The sequence below is a fragment of the Schistosoma haematobium genome, chromosome 1, assembly GCF_000699445.3.
Source record: "Schistosoma haematobium chromosome 1, whole genome shotgun sequence".
In the NCBI taxonomy this organism is placed as follows: Eukaryota; Metazoa; Platyhelminthes; class Trematoda; order Strigeidida; family Schistosomatidae; genus Schistosoma; species Schistosoma haematobium.
In genome coordinates, this window is record NC_067196.1 from 68,115,815 (window position 1) to 68,133,703 (window position 17,889).

A 17,889-nucleotide genomic window follows, 5' to 3' on the forward strand; every position below is an offset into this window, starting at 1 on the left:
ACTCAAGTAGAATGAATAGATTAGCCTGTACAAAAGCTAGAATAAGGTATATGGGCTTAACATTTCAACCCAAACTACAATATTTTGGCGATTGATCTTCTTGCACTGTCCAGCTATCAAACGGAGGTTTTCAAAAACAAACTAGATACAATAATACCCAGAGACAAAAGTAATTTATGACCAAAAGGGTGGAAAACTGTAAATTGTTTGGACCAAAACTGCTAACAAATACAATAGAAACAAAGTACTCAGAAGTATCGACGATAAACTACTTTGGAATCAGAAACGATACTCTAAGCGGATACTTTAAGTGAAATAAATTCAATTAAAGTGTAAACAGTGGTCTTGTTATGTAATAAACGATCAAAACAATGGAATTTACTCAGTGAGGAAAAATACCACTATCCTTTCTAAACAGCGCGCGAAGATCACATAAAAATAATTTGTATATTTATCATTTTCTTAAATCGTTTACAGATGGAGGTAACCAATGTGCGTAGAGTGAACTAACGTAGTTTTGAGATTGGGTACAATATAACAATATCCAGTTACAATTTACTGGGATTTATGCGCAAACAAAAGCGAACGAATGAGGTTGTTCAATTCCTTTCAAATCCAATCAACAGAGTTCAACTTAAAACAATCTTTTGTGTATATTGTTATGTACCAAACAAACTGTCAATCATATTAACATAAAATTCGTTTATTTGCCTTTATACTCACGGACACAAATTCTAACATATCTAAATCATGTTGGATTATTGCGCTTTAAATATAACGTGATTGCAGTTCATTACACCATCATGATTTTATTTGGATGTAAACGATGATTATTCAAGCTTGAATATCTTGAAATGAAAGGCCTACGAGAATCTAACATTCTCGATATAGAAAAAGACGGTCAATAACAGAAAGAAGTATATTTCTGTGTGAGCACAAGACATGAACACGCGTTTCGAGTTTAAGATTGGATAAGTCTAGACAAAGTAATCACCTATTGATCATATATCAAAAATAACTTGATGACTAGACACTTTAATCCAGGTAAACATGAAATTGTACAGATTCCCTGAAGATCCAAATGAATTTCTGTAAATCGCAATGAATGCAATTTAATATGGTAGACTTGAAGAAAGTTGTTTAAACTGATAGTATTACATAGTTTAGTAAAGTCTACCTTAGATGACTCGACAGAATATGAGAAAGATTGACTTGCAGGCTATTTATTGTAAATAGAAATTTAAAACTCATAGAAACCCACGATCTGTATGACTAGTATGGTAAGCGAATAAAAGTTGGGAACCCCAATGAGCGAAAAGCATTCTGCACTATAACCTTTTAAAATCCAGATGATTAAATGCACATTATATCTTCAGTTGACATACCACATTATTCTACAAGGTGAGTTGAAGTAGATTGAGGTTTTAACACTAAAAAGTACCATAGAGTTAAATAAAGATAACCAAAACAACAAACCTAATTAGAATACACATTAAAAAAATTAAAAACATTGAATTTGATTTGACCATTCTCAAGACACATGAATTCAACTAATAGTGAATCCAAGTGAATAGATCACTGGTTATATAAGGCTAAATTAACCGTAGATAGGTTGTTATTAGGAAAATCCAAGTGACACAACTTCCCATATAAATAAAAAGGGATAAATATCCATACATTCCATACAAATTTCAAACTGACAAAAATTAATAGGCCGTTAGTACGAGTCACAACCAGAAGCAAGATGTGAGTTGTCTCGAAAGTTAATCAGATTGATGTTGATATAGGTTGAAAATCGAAAAACAATCCTGCTTGATTACATAAGCTATTATACAATAAACCCATTTGGGATCTTTGGCCTGGATTTTATAGATCGTGACAACGTATTCGCGTTTATTAATGAGGTCCATTTTTAAATCCGTATTACGCTTCAGTAATTATTGATTCATTACAAATGGGAAGAAGTGGTACTTACGAATAGTCCTAGTGAGAAGTCTACTCAAAGAGCAATGATAATATTTAGTCGTGAAGTGATACCCTACACACTCATCAACCGTCTATCTATTACTCCACGTCCACGCTCCATTCACAACATTAACAAGCATGCAGTCACGAAAATCCCAATGAAAAATCAATTTCACAGAATCTGAACGCAGGAACAACATGTAAATCAAAACCAAACTATCGTCTTACCAACCGCACACCAGAAAGTAAACGTTCAACAAGTCAACTGAATACGCTGATCACGAAATAAATAACATGGGATCGAATGCAATTCAAAAATATTTATTCAGAAAAATCACATCAATATTTTAACATTAAGCAACGATTAGTTTAGTAAAACATATTCTCTTCTAGTGAGTAATTGCATGTTGCTTCTCCAATGGCGCCTCCAATACCAATGTATTGCCAACTACCTGAGCAGAAACAGATAACGGATCAACTGTCTCGGGAATCGCATACGACTGACTGAACTCTGCAAATGAACTTGACTTTCCATATTGACCACTCTTCTGCTTATGATGACGTCCACTAACCACAACACGATTCGAATCAACATTCACACACAAGTCTTCAGGCTTGTACACTGGGTCCACTGGAACCTCAACATGCAATCGCTTGCCACCTGAACCATCATCCACATACGATAGACCATGAACACCTGAAATGGATAGGGAAAAATACAATGTTAGGAAAATGCAACACACACAAACGAGAATAACACACCCACCAGGTCAATCACAACTCCTCTCACCTTTTGCAACAAGTGCTTGAGACGCAGGAACTGCCTTAATCTGATTGTCCGATTTCGGTCGAACACCCACCTGACCAGACTCGTTCAGCGTCAACGACTGGTTCTGATCAACCTTCACTGGAGCCTCCAACATCAAAACACCATCCTGAAACGGATAGACAAACAAACGCACAGAACAAGATGAAACGAGACTTCCAACTATTCTAACATGATTCGGAATGCAAACAACTGAAAATACAACACACACAAAACCACCACCACCAACCACAGTCGTCAGCTCAACAACTTACATCTGTCATGCGACATTTCAGTTGACTATCATCAATACTCTTCGGCAGCTGCACCATACGACAGAACTCCCGACTACACTTCCCACCATCGGTCGTTGTCTCCTTCTTCGCGTGTACCGTCACACGGTTCTCACTCGACGTCACATTGATGTCCTGAGGAGCGAAACCTTGTGCGTCGAATCGTACCTTGAAATGTACCTACGCAATAAACAACAACCATAATAACACTCGTCAATCAACGGCCATGTTCAAACCAACTGCACAAAACAATAAACACAACCTACCTGCTCGTCAGCACGGACTCACCTTGCCATCCTCACCTATTTCGTAGGCGTCCTTCAAAAAGTCACTCACTGAACCGGTCGACGGAACATCCATTGAGCCCATTCTCTCTCGGATATCCTGGATATGACGATCCATTTGGTGCATTAAAGCGAATGGATTCTCCCAAACCCCGTGGGTGAAGTTGTCCAACGGCTGAAATTCAAAGAACATACCGAGCTCATCAAATCTCTCCTCGAATTTAATGCGAAATCTGCTCACACAATGCATTATTGCACTCCTAACATACACAAATAATAAATCATTATCTCAGGAAATCATATGCATTAATGGTCACCTGAATACTGAATAGCAAAACTCACTAATAGTGCGAACATTCCACGTCTCAAACGTCGCATGTCTTCATCCCATCTCCTCCACGAGGAGTTGATCCAGCTGTCCACAGTACTCGGCCAGTCTTCCGTGTACGGTGCGATTAGGTTGCCACGATGAGTACCACCTCCGTGTTCCAGGCCAGTTAACAGGTCACGTCTCTGCCTCTCAAATGACCGTTGCTCACGATTCACAGGAATACTAACTGCTTGATGATGTTGCCCACCAGACATATTCAACACGATAACAGAAATAGAACAACAATATGCGTTGAATGCTCGACTGTTTAACTTGCTTATATAGTGGTGGGTGAGAGAAATTATTCAATAACCTCTAAACGGGTAACAACCAATCAGAACGCTAATATTTCTACAATGTAATTAAGTCCAAATCTGATTGGTCATTGAAGGACATTTTCTCGAAAGTTCTAGATTTCTCTCGCCCTGTCTAGTCTACGTTCACATATGTTCGCTCTGTGTCAACACACATTACGCCCTATTCACCAGAACTCTCTAGAAAACACTACCGAATTCTAGTGAAATCCCGGTGCTTCCATACTAATGCTATTCACTACAAGTCACAACTGACCATTAGTGACGTCGTACTTGATCACAATCATGGTTACTTGACAAGGACATCAAAAGCACAGTCAACAGACTGTTTGTGTGTTCGGCTCATTTTCTTATTAGTTGAAAGCAGGTAACTTAGGTTGTTTGGTGAAAACTGAACTACAAACTGTGATTTTCGTGTAAAGCAATCGAAATTTTCAAAATTTCATGATACGCGCTGCATATATTCAGACGCGAATACATCCCAAACTGTAATCACAATTGACTAGACAAGCATGACATTGATCACCACCCAGTGATCAATCAATTGTGATTACATCTCAGTCCTACAGGAGGTTAGTCACCGCTCGGATAGCTCAGTGGTAACGTCTCTGACTGTGAAGCTGGGTGACACGAGATCGAATCCGCCAGGGAGCACCAGTTCCCTCAAGATTACAGGTACACCTTGCTGACGAGTGCCAAGTAGCACGAAACCTGGGTCCAGGGTTTCCTGTTGACTACCTCCAACCACCATCTACATCCCAAACTGTACTTTACTGAGAGTATTTCTGAAATATTCCTTTCACCAGTTTGTTTACTTATCACATAAATAATCTGAAGTCCGCAACTTGATTGTTGGGGTCAACGCCTTCTCTAATGGATAATTATTGAATAACGTTTGAATACTTTGTTTCTATTGTATTTGTTAGCAGTTTTGGTCCAAACAATTTACAGTTTTCCACCCTTTTGGTCATAAATTACTTTTGTCTCTGGGTATTATTGTATCTAGTTTGTTTTTGAAAACCTCCGTTTGATAGCTGGACAGTGCAAGAAGATCAATCGCCAAAATATTGTAGTTTGGGTTGAAATGTTAAGCCCATATACCTTATTCTAGCTTTTGTACAGGCTAATCTATTCATTCTACTTGAGTCACTTTTTGACCTTGTCAATTATTCACTTATCAACCTTGGCTGTTTTCATATCAGCGTATGTGTGTGTACACTTCTTATCCTATTCATCACATGTGTAGCTTATTTTTGTGTGACTATAATTATTGATTAACGCTTGAATAAAAGGTGTTGGCTCACATGCCTTCTCCACTGCGTGTCGTTTCGCTCTCTCTTCTTCTCTGCGTCTCTCTGAGTATCTGTTCAGATCAATGATTGAACAAAATATATGTATTCGGAAATCCTTTCTCGTATTTGACTTATTTAATTCCATTATTCACTAACGCGATCTAAGTCGATAATTTTATAATAGGAATAACTATATGTGTATCTCAATAGCACTCAGGAACGATCTTATTGGAGCCAGATCCCGGGCCACTAAAATATAATACGTTCATTTGTGCTCATCTAGTTCTACATGATTTAAATTGCACCATTTGGGGAATCATTAATTGGTACGTTGATTTGAATACTTCTGATTATCATAAATAAAATATCTGGTATTGAATTATAAAGTAATTGGCTACGGCTGTATTGAGCATGCATATAATCATTTAATCACCAAAACTACCTACACTCAATAGTACATTTACAACAACCATTGGATACGATGACAGTTCACTGTCTGTTTGAAAGGTGAACATTTATGAATCTATTGATTACGTGGTGACATTCGGTTCTTAAATCAAATACTTTTACTCGTTAAAGCTACACGCTCTAATTTATTGATAATCAACATTAAAAGCTTTTAGATTCCACGTGCAAATACAAACTGTAACAAACCAAATTACTGACGGTCATCGGTACGCATCGTGGTAGTAAACGACGTCCCAGTAATTCAAAATCCCACAGCAACTATGAAATGTAGCAAGAAACTTCATATAAAATTGATCAGCGTTTAGTACTAGTGTGAACTTTGAAATTCTAAAATGAAGGAATTAACAGTTAATAGGAACTACTGTGGTGGTTCACAAACAAATGGAGCTCACACAAAATATATTGATAACTAGGTTAATAGTGATATACCAAAAATAATTAATAGTAAACAAACTAAAATGCGTTGAACGCGGCTTGCGGTGGGACGAATGCAAAGGCTGGTATCATAAACTTTGCACGAATGTAACGCCCGAGTCTTTCAAATGGTTTAGTAAAAATGGTTGCGTGTGGTTTTGTCAGTAGCGCTGCTCGGATGCAAACAGCTTGCTAGCCGAGGCCATTTCAATAGTAAATGCTGCTCAAAAGTGTATTAACACAGGAGGTCGGAACACAACGAACATTACTCGCTCATTAAACACACAAATCGATGTGAAGTCACCTCAAGTGAGCTCGGTGACGGCTGATTCCCATCGGTCAAAGGAGGAAAGATCGAATTGAAAGAGGTCTGTCCCAAATAAAACCCATGAAAGGAAGTTCCATGTGTCTCCCGTCCTTCAAATGGTGACTGGTAGGAAACGCCTGGGAAGCGCAATCGTAAGTTTTGATCGGTTTCTAGCGGGAAGCACAACCTGACTGCCTAAGTCGTCGATAACCTTCCGGAATCCCATAGTGCGTTTGACGTGACTGTGGTTGCTGCTCTAACGAAAGTTGATGAATGGGTACAGGTTGAGAAGAAGAAACTTTATGACGCTGTCAATGAACAGCAACTAAGCTTATTCCCGGAATAGCGAAGCTCCCGTTTGATGCTCGACTGGCTAAACTAAACCTATTCCCTTTGTCATGCCGAAGAACCAGATGTGATCTGATTACAGTTTTCAAATTACTTAGTGATAAGTTTGCACCTGATATGTCCTCATTATTCGTCTTCCAAAAGAGAGAATTTACGAGGACACCAAAGAAATTCACGAGCCCAGAACAAATCACTTGTCAGCTGACTATCGACTTTCCTATCGAATTAACTAGTGGAATTCATGTGATTGAAGCTCCATCTGTCAACTCTTTCAAAATAAAGTTTGATGAACTGAGAGACCATCATTGCGACGAATAACACAGGCCAACAAGCCTCCTGTACTTTTCAAACTCAATCTTAAAAAGCCTTACGTCAACACTCGGTTACCTGGACCTAAAATTTACAAATAAATTCCCAGCATAATTTGTCATTTAAATATACAAATATCTTTTTAATTTCACTATATTGAAAACTATGAAATCACAGTACACGAATTATTTCGTTACTAGTCGACTAAAATTCTGATGCTTTTGACTGGTAATTTAACACCCATAACTTAGAAACGAAATGACCGGAACCAGTTGGTTTGAAACCAGTTCCAGCTGCTTATGGCTTCCATTAAATGATAATTCCACTAATATAAAAGTACTACAACACAGGACATTAATTAATCGGATCAAGATGTAGACAGGTTCGCATATTAGTTACAAAGAAAATGTGTCCTTGGTTTGTACACAAAGTGTTTAGCAACGTTGTCCGCTAATTAGGTAAAACAACAAATCAGTTCGACCTTGAGTTTCATAAAATATCGAGTATGTTCTACTACCCTACAAACTCCTAGAATATTTATGAACGTGTTTGTCTATGTATTATCGTTTAGTTGATTGGACTATAAATTTTGATAGATAAACACATCACATATACGAATATAAGAGCTATAAATCATATGATTATCTGTATCATTTTGTTTTTCAATCTTTCATTGTTGCTTTGCCTGAAGTCTATTTTTAACAATTTGTTGGATAATGATGTTGAAAAATAACCATCAACACAAGACAGTAGATATACCAATAAACCAGGAGCCAAAAACGTTTGAACAACACAGGCGTGAAATGCTGACCGGATTACAGCATAGACATAAAGGAAGAAAACGACCTAGGCTTGCAAATACTCCACACACTGATACGTGGTCGGATGTGATAGATAATTGGGTTGATTCATCTTGGCGCAGTTGGGATGATGAGATGCACAGACTAAGGCGTGGGATGTTCGCACTTTTGGTAAGTTTCTGAGTAAAAGTATTATAGTTTATCCAAATCTCATAACGACTAAAATTGTTTCTGAAAATGACGAGTTGAAATGTAGGCTTTAATTCACATGACTTTTTCTTACTAGCTTTATACGAGTCAGGTATCAATAAAATAAGAGTGAATATTTGACTTTCAATATTCAGACTTATCTTATAATCTAACTTAGGGGTCGGAAGTTATGGGCTAAATTGTCAGATGCTGTGAATGATGCAGTATGATAAAAGTCTGATTCAACTATGCATTTTTTTATTTTAGCCTCTTGATATTTTTGGTCTAAGATCATCTTATCCAGACCCCTTTGACCTGATGAACCAAATGGAAGATGAGATTGAGGAGATTCGGAATCGCGTGGGCATGAGTAGAGTTCCAGGAGTTGGTGCTCTTAATGACTTCTTGAAGGATGCTTATGAGGTTGGTGAAGATGGGAAGGTGAGTGATGTGTGTTGCATCTTAGGCTACAATGTGCCCATAATTTATTTGTAACTGTAATTGAAGTTTTTATTACATTTCTTCTCTATTTAATAGCTTTACTTCAAGGTACATTTCGACACGAATGGTTTTACCCCCGACGATATCAAGGTTGACTCTACAGAACATCGTTTGACAGTTCATGCGAAGAAAGTTTCAGAATCTGATTCATCAAAATCTTCTCGTGAGTTTTGTCGGATGATAGAGCTTCCTCAAACAATCGATCATAACCAATTGAAGTGTCGTTTGACAGAAGTAAGTATTGATAATGGTGTACTTATTTATATCCATATTAGTTTCATGTGTTACGATCCTGATAACTTATTGAACGGGACCTTGAATAATAGTGAATAACCTTGAAATCGTTTTTCCTTCTTATTAGTCAGTAAGCTAATAGATCATCTAAATCAAGAACTTGTCGCTAGAAAAGTAATGAAGCCTGTATTATGTGATAATCGAAAACGACTCTTGTACTTTCCAATATTTTTGAACGGTTTACTCTATCTCAAGATACACTATCTTCGCTTTAGGGCTCACTCATTTATACGAACATCGATTTACACCTAAATCCTTTTTAAGGTCGTAGGTACGAGTTAAAAACAATATCTGGTGGTTTTCACAATGTCAGATGATTTCCCAAAATGACGTTGAGATACCATGACCTGAGAAATATATAAATGAAAATCCTCCCGTTTTCATGGATAAGGGTAACAGAACTGTGATCATTCTACATTGCATCAGTAATGACATGATTCGATTTGCTATGAACTAAGGAAAATATGAACTTTTTGAATTGTTCCGAGTAAACTCCCCATCAGATGAGTAAGTTGCTCGTATCATTTTCAATTGGTCCGATAGACTTTTTCCATCTGGCCTAAGCGATGTAAGTACTAACTAAAGATGCTCTCTGCAAAGTTCTTCATAAGGTGTATACTTACTGACTTTGGTTTCTGAATTTTACTTCAAAAATAAAAGACTACGTGACATGGGTTGCCTCGTCACTATAGTGATGGTCCACCAAAATATGTTACGTTCTATGTACTAAACAAATCAATATGCTAAGTGACGATATTTACTTTGTTTTCTGTAGGATGGCGTTCTTATGTTAGAGGCTCCTGTGAAAGCCCCCGACTATGAGTCAATCACATTCACGGATAATCGTCGACTTGGGATTCATCCAAAGTCAGCAGATCAGATCCAGTCAGTCCCAGCATCAAAGGCACTTGCTGTGAAAGGTTGGTAAATCGACTGACTAACGTTGGAAAGATTTTTGGTATGGTTGTGAGATTTAAGTCTGTTAGTGGCAGTCGCTCTTTTTATTGGCTGGATATATGGTATTGATTTTGAATAGCTACTTAAGTGTTTTTCTCTCCATGTTTTTTTCAGGTGTATCTGGTCCAACAATTTTAGACGATGAAGTAAATGGAAAGCGTCTGCATTTAGAAGTACCTGTTGATCCAGTGTATAAGCCCGAGGATTTATGCGTAAACGTAGATTCCAAACGTGTTGTCGTGTCAGGAATAAGTTATCAGAAAGACAGTGGTTATTTTAACAAGAAAAGGAGCAGTTCGTATGCCGAGTTCACTCATTCGTACGAAATTCCAGAAACAGTAGATCCGTTATTAGTGACAGCTCAACTAATTGACAATAGATTGGTTTTGGAGGCTCCTTTGTTAAAACGGCATAAAGTCAGTTATTAATATATTTGATATAAATATAACAGCCTTGTGCATCGGTTGATAAAATCTTTTATGTGAAGTATTTCGAACGAATTTCTTAATTACACTTGTATGTAACGCTTTTGAGTACACACAAACGTGTAAAATGTATTTGGTAATAAATCTTATATACTCAAAGTGCTTGCATTAGTTTTGAAATTTGTTGTGGGTTTTTTATGCGTAAAAAGAAACTAAATAGCTATAATCATTTTTCGGGCGAACTAAAGCCATTAACATAACCATTGAATTATAATATGGTTGTTTGTTGTTGAGCTTCTTTAGAAGACAATATTAGTGTCTCGATAGTGATTAATATATATCATATGAGAAAACATAGAGTTAAAATACTCATTAATACGCAATGATCACTCACTAATATTGCATCAATAATAATTGGCCGTTAAATTTATAGTTAATTATGTTGATGGTGAATTAAATGAAAAATATTATCACGTTATCCTATCCTGTTATCTATATTTACATATAATCATATTTCCCACGAAGTGTATTAAAAATACGAGAAGGATATATTTTTCTAATCAATTATAGTAAAACAGACTGATATTTCTAGGTCAAATGAAAATATAACTTACTAGTTTCTACTAACAAGGGATGAAACATGGGACAGAAAGAATTAGTTTCAATCACCATTTATGATTAATAAATGAAGCTGAAAAAACAAATTAACAAAATCTGAATAGTTCAGTCAAATATATACAATTTTGTCGTATGTAATATTTAATATTGGATAAATGAAATAAAATTTTATTTCACTATATTTATTGATTAACGTTGAAATATCCCAGTAACCAATTCAACGACATACTATATTGTAATAAATATGAATAGTTGTACCAATAAATTTTCTACCTAGTAGAAACCAATTAAAATCAATATAGTCAATTACGTAATATCCTTTTTTTCTCAGTCAGTTATCAATTCAATATTACTTATCAAATCGATATAATGGTAATAATAATTTTATGAATTTGATACAAAAAAAGTATTAAAAAACTAGATATTATTATTACAGGGTTGTGAAGGTTATTGGGTTTTTGCTGAGATCATGAATCGATTAATGTTGAACCACCATTAAGAACCTGGAAACGTTGGACGACCGGTTCGTCCTAGTATAGGATTTCTCAACAGTACGCATCCGTGATCTCGCATACTGGACTCGGACCTAGGATTATCAGTTTCGTGCCAACTCTTAACCTCTAGACCACTGAACCGGCATTCCACGGTATTAATGTCTAACTTAGACCAATCTCCTATTGTCTTCTATGGGTAACTGCCTCAAATCCTACACGGTTGAACTCCACTGGTCACGGCTTCTCATGAGAATGACCTTTTGAAGCTAGTCATCAGTGGCCACATGATAATTATCCGTATAGCGTTGTGGAGATTGTTATGTTTTTACTGAGACTATGAACTTATCATTATTAGGTTACTACTGAAAACCTGGGATCACTGGACGGCCGTTTCGTCCTAGTATTTCTTATACTTCGATGAAAACTCTTAAAACTTGTTATGAAAGAATATAGAAGTTTATTCACAGTGAAAATTTGCAAGTAAGGTTAAATCCTCAACAACAAAAAAAGTAACTGACAACATTTTCAAAGATTCAGCTATTGAACAATTTGGTCACTTCTAAATAGCTAAATTCATTAATATTTCACTATACCAAAAACAATTAATGTAAAATGATTAATATGAATTAAATTATTACATGAATTCTCTTTGTATGATTAAAGAAAGGTATGACATACTTTATTTCATGCTTACACTAAAACTTTAATCAAGATTGAAGTGAACTTATAGGTAGATTAGTAAATAAATAAATAAACGCAATAAATGTGGAGAAATTATATGAATTGTTTATACAATTAATTATTCATAAGTTAACTATATAAGAAAACTAAGAAAAGAATAGAAACTTATAGATGAGAGAAATTAAATGAAATTCCATTATTGTTTCTAAATATTGTTTAAAAAAAATCTATGTGAACTACTTTTGATAAATGTTGCTTTACAAGTATAAAAATAAAATCATTTACTTGAGCTTTAAATCAGTATATATATAGTTGTTTGATAAATATATGAATTTATATAGAAGAATACTTCAGATCCGTTGGCCGGACACTATTACCAAGAACCTACTGTGGGAGAGAACGAACCAGATCCCTGCGGATGAAGAAATCAGGAAGAAGAGCTGGAAGTGGATAGGACACACATTGAGGAAAGCACCCAACTGCGTCACAAGACAGGCCCTCACATGGAATCCTGAAGGTCAAAGGAAAAGAGGAAGACCAAAGAACACATTACGCCGGGAAATGGAAATAGACATGAGGAAAATGAAGAAGAATTGGATGGAACTAGAAAAGAAGGCAGAGTGGGACAGAGTGGGTTGGAGAATGCTGGTCGGCGGCCTATCCTCCATCAGGAGTAACAGGCGTAAGTAAGTAAGTAATATAGAAGGATAGAAAAGATTGAATCATAAAGTGATCTGAAATTGAAGATATCTAAAGAAGGTTCAGTAATGATCAAAGGGTTAGTGAAGAATAGGAGGATGAGATAAATATATATATATATATATATATATATATATATATATATATATATATATATATATATATATATACAACTTGACTAAATGATTTCATTCAAACGAATATTTTCTTCAATGAATTCTATTTTTCTTTATATTCAATATAAGAAAAGATTCATGCGTAATTATAGAATAAACTAACTGGATTTGATAAACACAATAACCAAGTTTAATGAACTAATAAATTTAAAAAAGTCACTGATCAATTTACTTGTGTTATTCTAGTATAAGAAGATTCATTAAAAAAAGAGTAAACTTATGAAGTCACAACATTTTCAGTCATTCTAATACATATTGATCGATATAGACTTGGACATTAAAGTTTACTATACTGTCGGCCTTCAGAGACTCATGAATGACCGTGAGAGTGCAAAACCCATTTTCGGTTAATCTGAGTGCAGTTTATGTGAATGGATAATTTAATACAATAACCCATAAGATATTAGAAATTTTGATAAGGAGTAGGAGTTGGGGTAGAAAATTGACTTGGGAGTTTGAGTTATGCTTAGCAATCAGTCTGACTGTTAGAACACAGGTGTAATATAGGCCTTTAGAGTAATTATAAAACAATGATACAGAAAATATTTTGTAGTCCAATATGGATGAATAGTGACAGAAATATTTCTTTGATTTTAAACATCCAGAACCTTCAAGTTAGCTGGCTAACCAATTTGGTGCAAAATCTCAATACCTGGTATCTTAAGTGTGATTGACTCGTCAGTGTAGTATACTTTTACCAATTAGGATTTTTGCAAGTAAAGTGATAGATCATTGTGTAAAATGGTCATATATGTCATGCAAAATTTAGCGCATCCAACTTGGCTTTTATAAATAGTTAGGTGTAGACTACCTGGCTGGGGTCAGTGAAATAATTATCACTAATGTTTACAGACTTTGCGCCATAATCGTCCACAATAACACAAGTGTATTCATTGACTTTCCTTAGATCCTAAGTCTCGCGATTATCTTACAATATTTTTTATTCAACAAATCTACATTTCCTTGTCGAATTATGCCTGTAATGCCTCATACATTTTACTAGCACTACTGCTGTTATTATTTATACTACTCAAGTACTTTCCTGTGCTGATGTGGTTTGGCCATTTGAACTGATACACACATGTTTCACGTTCTACGTTATGTATGGCTGACTGATTAGATGGTTCGTGATACTTTATAACACAGCAGAGTGTGCCGACAAAAATTACATCGTCCAAACTTCAAGGCTTGTTTAGACAGATACCAGCTCTTTTGTTCAATAATGTTGTAATCACTTCATAATTTGATTTCTTATAAGTTCATGTTTATATACTGACAAAAAGTACCAACTTAGATGAAATAATTGTTCATTGAGTTCTATTTTCAATAGTTCTCCAGTTAGTAGCAGTTGGTAATGTTAGTACCATGTATAACATACAAAGTGTAAACAAAATCATTTGAGTAAGCTATAGTTTATTTCAATATTAACATGCTCTTCACTTACAAATTTCGATAAAATTGCAATCTATATCAATGTAATTTCTTGCTATATGATTATAGATAATCATGTTCATTCTTGCATGAATTTTCTAAAACCAACACATGAATGAACTGATCTTAACATCTGTAAATGGTAATGATCTATATTTTTTGTGTATTTCATCCAAGATTTTATATCACACAATGAGTTTCACTGAATACTTAGTTATGTATGAATAAAATACAGATTTGTAAATGTAATTTATATATTGTAGTAAAGAATAGATTTCTCATCTTATTAAAGGACTTTATCAAATATATATCTCTGATGTAATCAGTCATACATTCCTAATACTATCAGTCTGAATTCTGTATAGATAAGCGTGAATAGATAAATATGTTACCAAGCAATTCATATCTGATCACCAACAGATTGTTAGCTGTCCACAGTTACCAGTGGTTTTTTTCAGATTCTTAATTACTGAATTTGCAGTGCCTAAGAATATTTATTCCACCAATAATTGACGTTGTTAACGTGCTAGCAACCAGTCTTATCCACGATAAGTAGAAAACCTAGCATGAAATAAATGTGTATTCATGGTCCACTGAATCGAATGTTTTCATTTGTTAATGAAAACCATTATTACATTTTCGGTTCTTTTTAGCTCCCACCAACAGTCTGCGATTCCCTCCCACAAATCATAACATTGTACCTGTATAATAATACAAATGTATGTACTATAGTAGGGGTAATTGCATGATAACTATAAGCGAAGTATTTAATAAGGGACAATCAAAGTCATAATTTTCAATACGAATGTCAAGACAGTTTACTGTACAAAGCCAAAACTTGGAGAAACACATCAACCATCACCAAAAGAGTAAAAGTATTTGTAAACAATTATCCACGTAAGATACTGATTGTCCGTTGGCCGGATACCACCAGTAACAGCCTACTATGGGAGAGAACAAACCAGGTTCCAAATGAAGAGGAGATTAGGAAAAGACACTGGGAGTGGATAAGACATGCATTGTGGAAATCACCAAACTGCAGTATGTGGCAAGCACTAACTTGGGAATCTGAAGGGAACGAAAAGAGGAAGATCAAAGAACACACTGAGTTGATAATTGGGAGCAGACATGAAAGGGATGAATAGCAACTAGAAAGAAGTGGAAAAGATTGTCCAAGACAAAGTTCGATGGAGAATAGTGGTGAGCTGCCTATGCTCCTTTACTGTGAGTAACAGACGTAAATAAAAATGTAAGTAATGTTAAGGGATACTTTAATACCACTTCATTGTATCGCGTTAAATCATATTTTTTTTGTCTCATAATCTACATACTTTCATTTTGCCTAGTATTTCTTTCTCTCACATGCAAACGCTTATCTAATCAATTCATTAACATTCGTAAGTAACAAAAAACTATGTTTAAAACTGAATGGATATGCTATAATTCCTAATGTTGGTTACCGAAAATGTCACACATATTATTCTGAAAAATGTGATTAGTCTTTTTTTCCCTTTATTTTCAAATTCCAACTTTCTTGCAAATCGATGCTTCAGATGTGATAACTGTATTTACGATGAAATAAATTTTGTTGATGATTATAAATGGAAGGAAAACACATGTCCGAGTTTAACTATTGATGAATAAGTAAGACGGAATAAATTCACCAGTTTAAGGATAATAATATTAATCAAAAGTGATCAATGTAGCACTAAATAGAAGAGGTCTTTTCCAATTTCGAAATGCTAGTTATACAAATTATTAATTCTTAAACAATAATTTTGAATGTAATCTCTTGAATAGCACTAATGTTGAATTCGACATCAGCCAAACAGCTAAAACCATCTGAATGATGCAAATCAGAATCTAATGAAGCTTTATTTTCTTTTATATAATACTAGAATCAAATGTATTCTAAAATACGTTTCTGAAGCTGAATTCGACAAATAAACTTTAATCAACAAGGTCATGAATTTGTAGGTACATATAAGATTATCCAAGAGGAGAAGCTTATCCCCATTCTATCTGTTTATATATTCCGTCTATTAAATAGCACTCTGTGTTAAACTAAGAGCATTACCGTTCTTTTACATGATAGGACAGTGTATAAACATTTAACTTTTTGTAACCATTTTTAGTACCCGTTATCTGGCTCCAGTATGGTCGAATAGTAATGATGTTAATGAAATATATTTCAATTAACTTCGTTTTTTTTTTTTCATCGACTGAATCGTGTAAGCGAATAATAGGACAAAACAAATTAAATGCGAAAATAATTCTGGATAGACGTATTTTATACGTCCGTCAACATAGACCACTAAAGTAAATGTGCCCACTCAGTGGACAATGAGTAACTCGTATTTATAAGCAGTAAAAAGATACTGTAGCAAGCCCATTCAATATTGTATCATTTGTCTACTCACTGTATTCAGACACTTAATTCACTATGTTAATTCTATGTGTGTGTGTGTGTGATTAGCGCGTGTCTGCACATCAACTTTAATCTATTCTCCTATTGGTTGTAACATACCGATAATCAATAATTTATCCACACTTGATTGACACACACACACACAGAAATTAACATAGTGAATTAAATGTCTGAATTACAGTGAGTAGACAAATGATACAATAGTTGAATGGGCTTGCCACAAGTAATAGATGTTTACATACGTCATACACACATCCTTAACGTCACATACACGAGTGACAAAATTATTCGAAGGATTAGAATAATTCATTTGTTCAAAGATTAGGATAAATCGCGTGGGCGTGTAACAATACTAACTGCCTCACGTTTCCTATATCCAAATGATATGCGATACTCAGCACATTCGGTCATTTATCCGTTCATCAAGTAGATGAGTACTTCTTTGTGGAATGTAATTTTTATTAGATATTTCATTTTAAGTCCTAACTTTCAATATATTTGTGTTTTTCATCCTTCATTTTGGGCTGCACTACAGTAACATGTTAATAGCACATAATTGTGAATAATTTCAAATACTTGAATTGGTATCTTTAATGAAACTTACATTCCAATATGCATCATTCTCTAAGTAAATGAACAGAAAATTGATCGAAATTGCTTGATTTTAACACTAACTGAACATTGAAAACATAATAGATAACTTCCACTTATACTGAATAACAGAAAGTCATTTGTAATTAAAACATTTTAATCACAATCAGATATTAAGCTCAGTATGTTGTTCACAGGTAACCTTAAAAAGGCCATGTAACTGCTAATTAGTGAAAGTCGTCATGACTATCTGAATTATGAATAAATTTTAAACCTTATTATCTAAATGTTATTTTTTCTTAGTTTACTAAAACAAAAATATTACAATGATTTATTCAATAGAGTTTTGTGATATGGTGAAAAGTTTATTCTGTTTACAAATTACTTACTTAGGCCTGTTACTCCCAATGGAGCATAGGCCGATCGATCAGCACTC

General features: G+C 34.8%; 2 protein-coding genes across 2 annotated transcripts; one reads left to right on the forward strand and one right to left on the reverse strand.

The window, feature by feature from the left end:
* Window positions 1–420: 420 nt before the first annotated feature.
* HSP-25_5 (Heat shock protein) lies at window positions 421–4,619 on the reverse strand. The gene is made up of 5 exons (XM_051209469.1): window positions 3,690–4,619; window positions 3,352–3,522; window positions 3,046–3,243; window positions 2,756–2,900; window positions 421–2,662 (listed from the first exon to the last, which is right to left on the reverse strand). The coding sequence occupies exons 1-5, from the start codon at window positions 3,930–3,932 to the stop codon at window positions 2,355–2,357; spliced, it is 1,065 nt and encodes a 354-aa protein (XP_051074927.1). The 5' UTR covers window positions 3,933–4,619; the 3' UTR covers window positions 421–2,354.
* Window positions 4,620–7,885: 3,266 nt separating this feature from the next.
* On the forward strand, window positions 7,886–12,149 carry HSP-25_6 (Heat shock protein; the record flags this gene model as incomplete). Its single annotated transcript, XM_012939497.3, has 5 exons — window positions 7,886–8,140; window positions 8,426–8,599; window positions 8,696–8,893; window positions 9,729–9,873; window positions 10,025–12,149. 5 exons carry the CDS (start codon window positions 7,886–7,888, stop codon window positions 10,336–10,338), a joined length of 1,086 nt encoding a protein of 361 aa, XP_012794951.1. The 3' UTR covers window positions 10,339–12,149.
* Window positions 12,150–17,889: the final 5,740 nt, after the last annotated feature.

What these genes read in the sequence shown, in the direction of transcription:
- HSP-25_5 (XM_051209469.1), bottom strand. Translation starts at nt 3,932, where the DNA reads ATGTCTGGTGGGCAACATCATCAAGCAGTTAGTATTCCTGTGAATCGT. An exon ending in AAATAGGTGAGGATGGCAAG is followed by an intron (nt 3,244 to 3,351) that starts GTGAGTCCGTGC and finishes TTTATTGCGTAG; the next exon opens with GTACATTTCAAGGTACGATT. An exon ending in TGAAATGTCGCATGACAGAT is followed by an intron (nt 2,901 to 3,045) that starts GTAAGTTGTTGA and finishes TATCCGTTTCAG; the next exon opens with GATGGTGTTTTGATGTTGGA.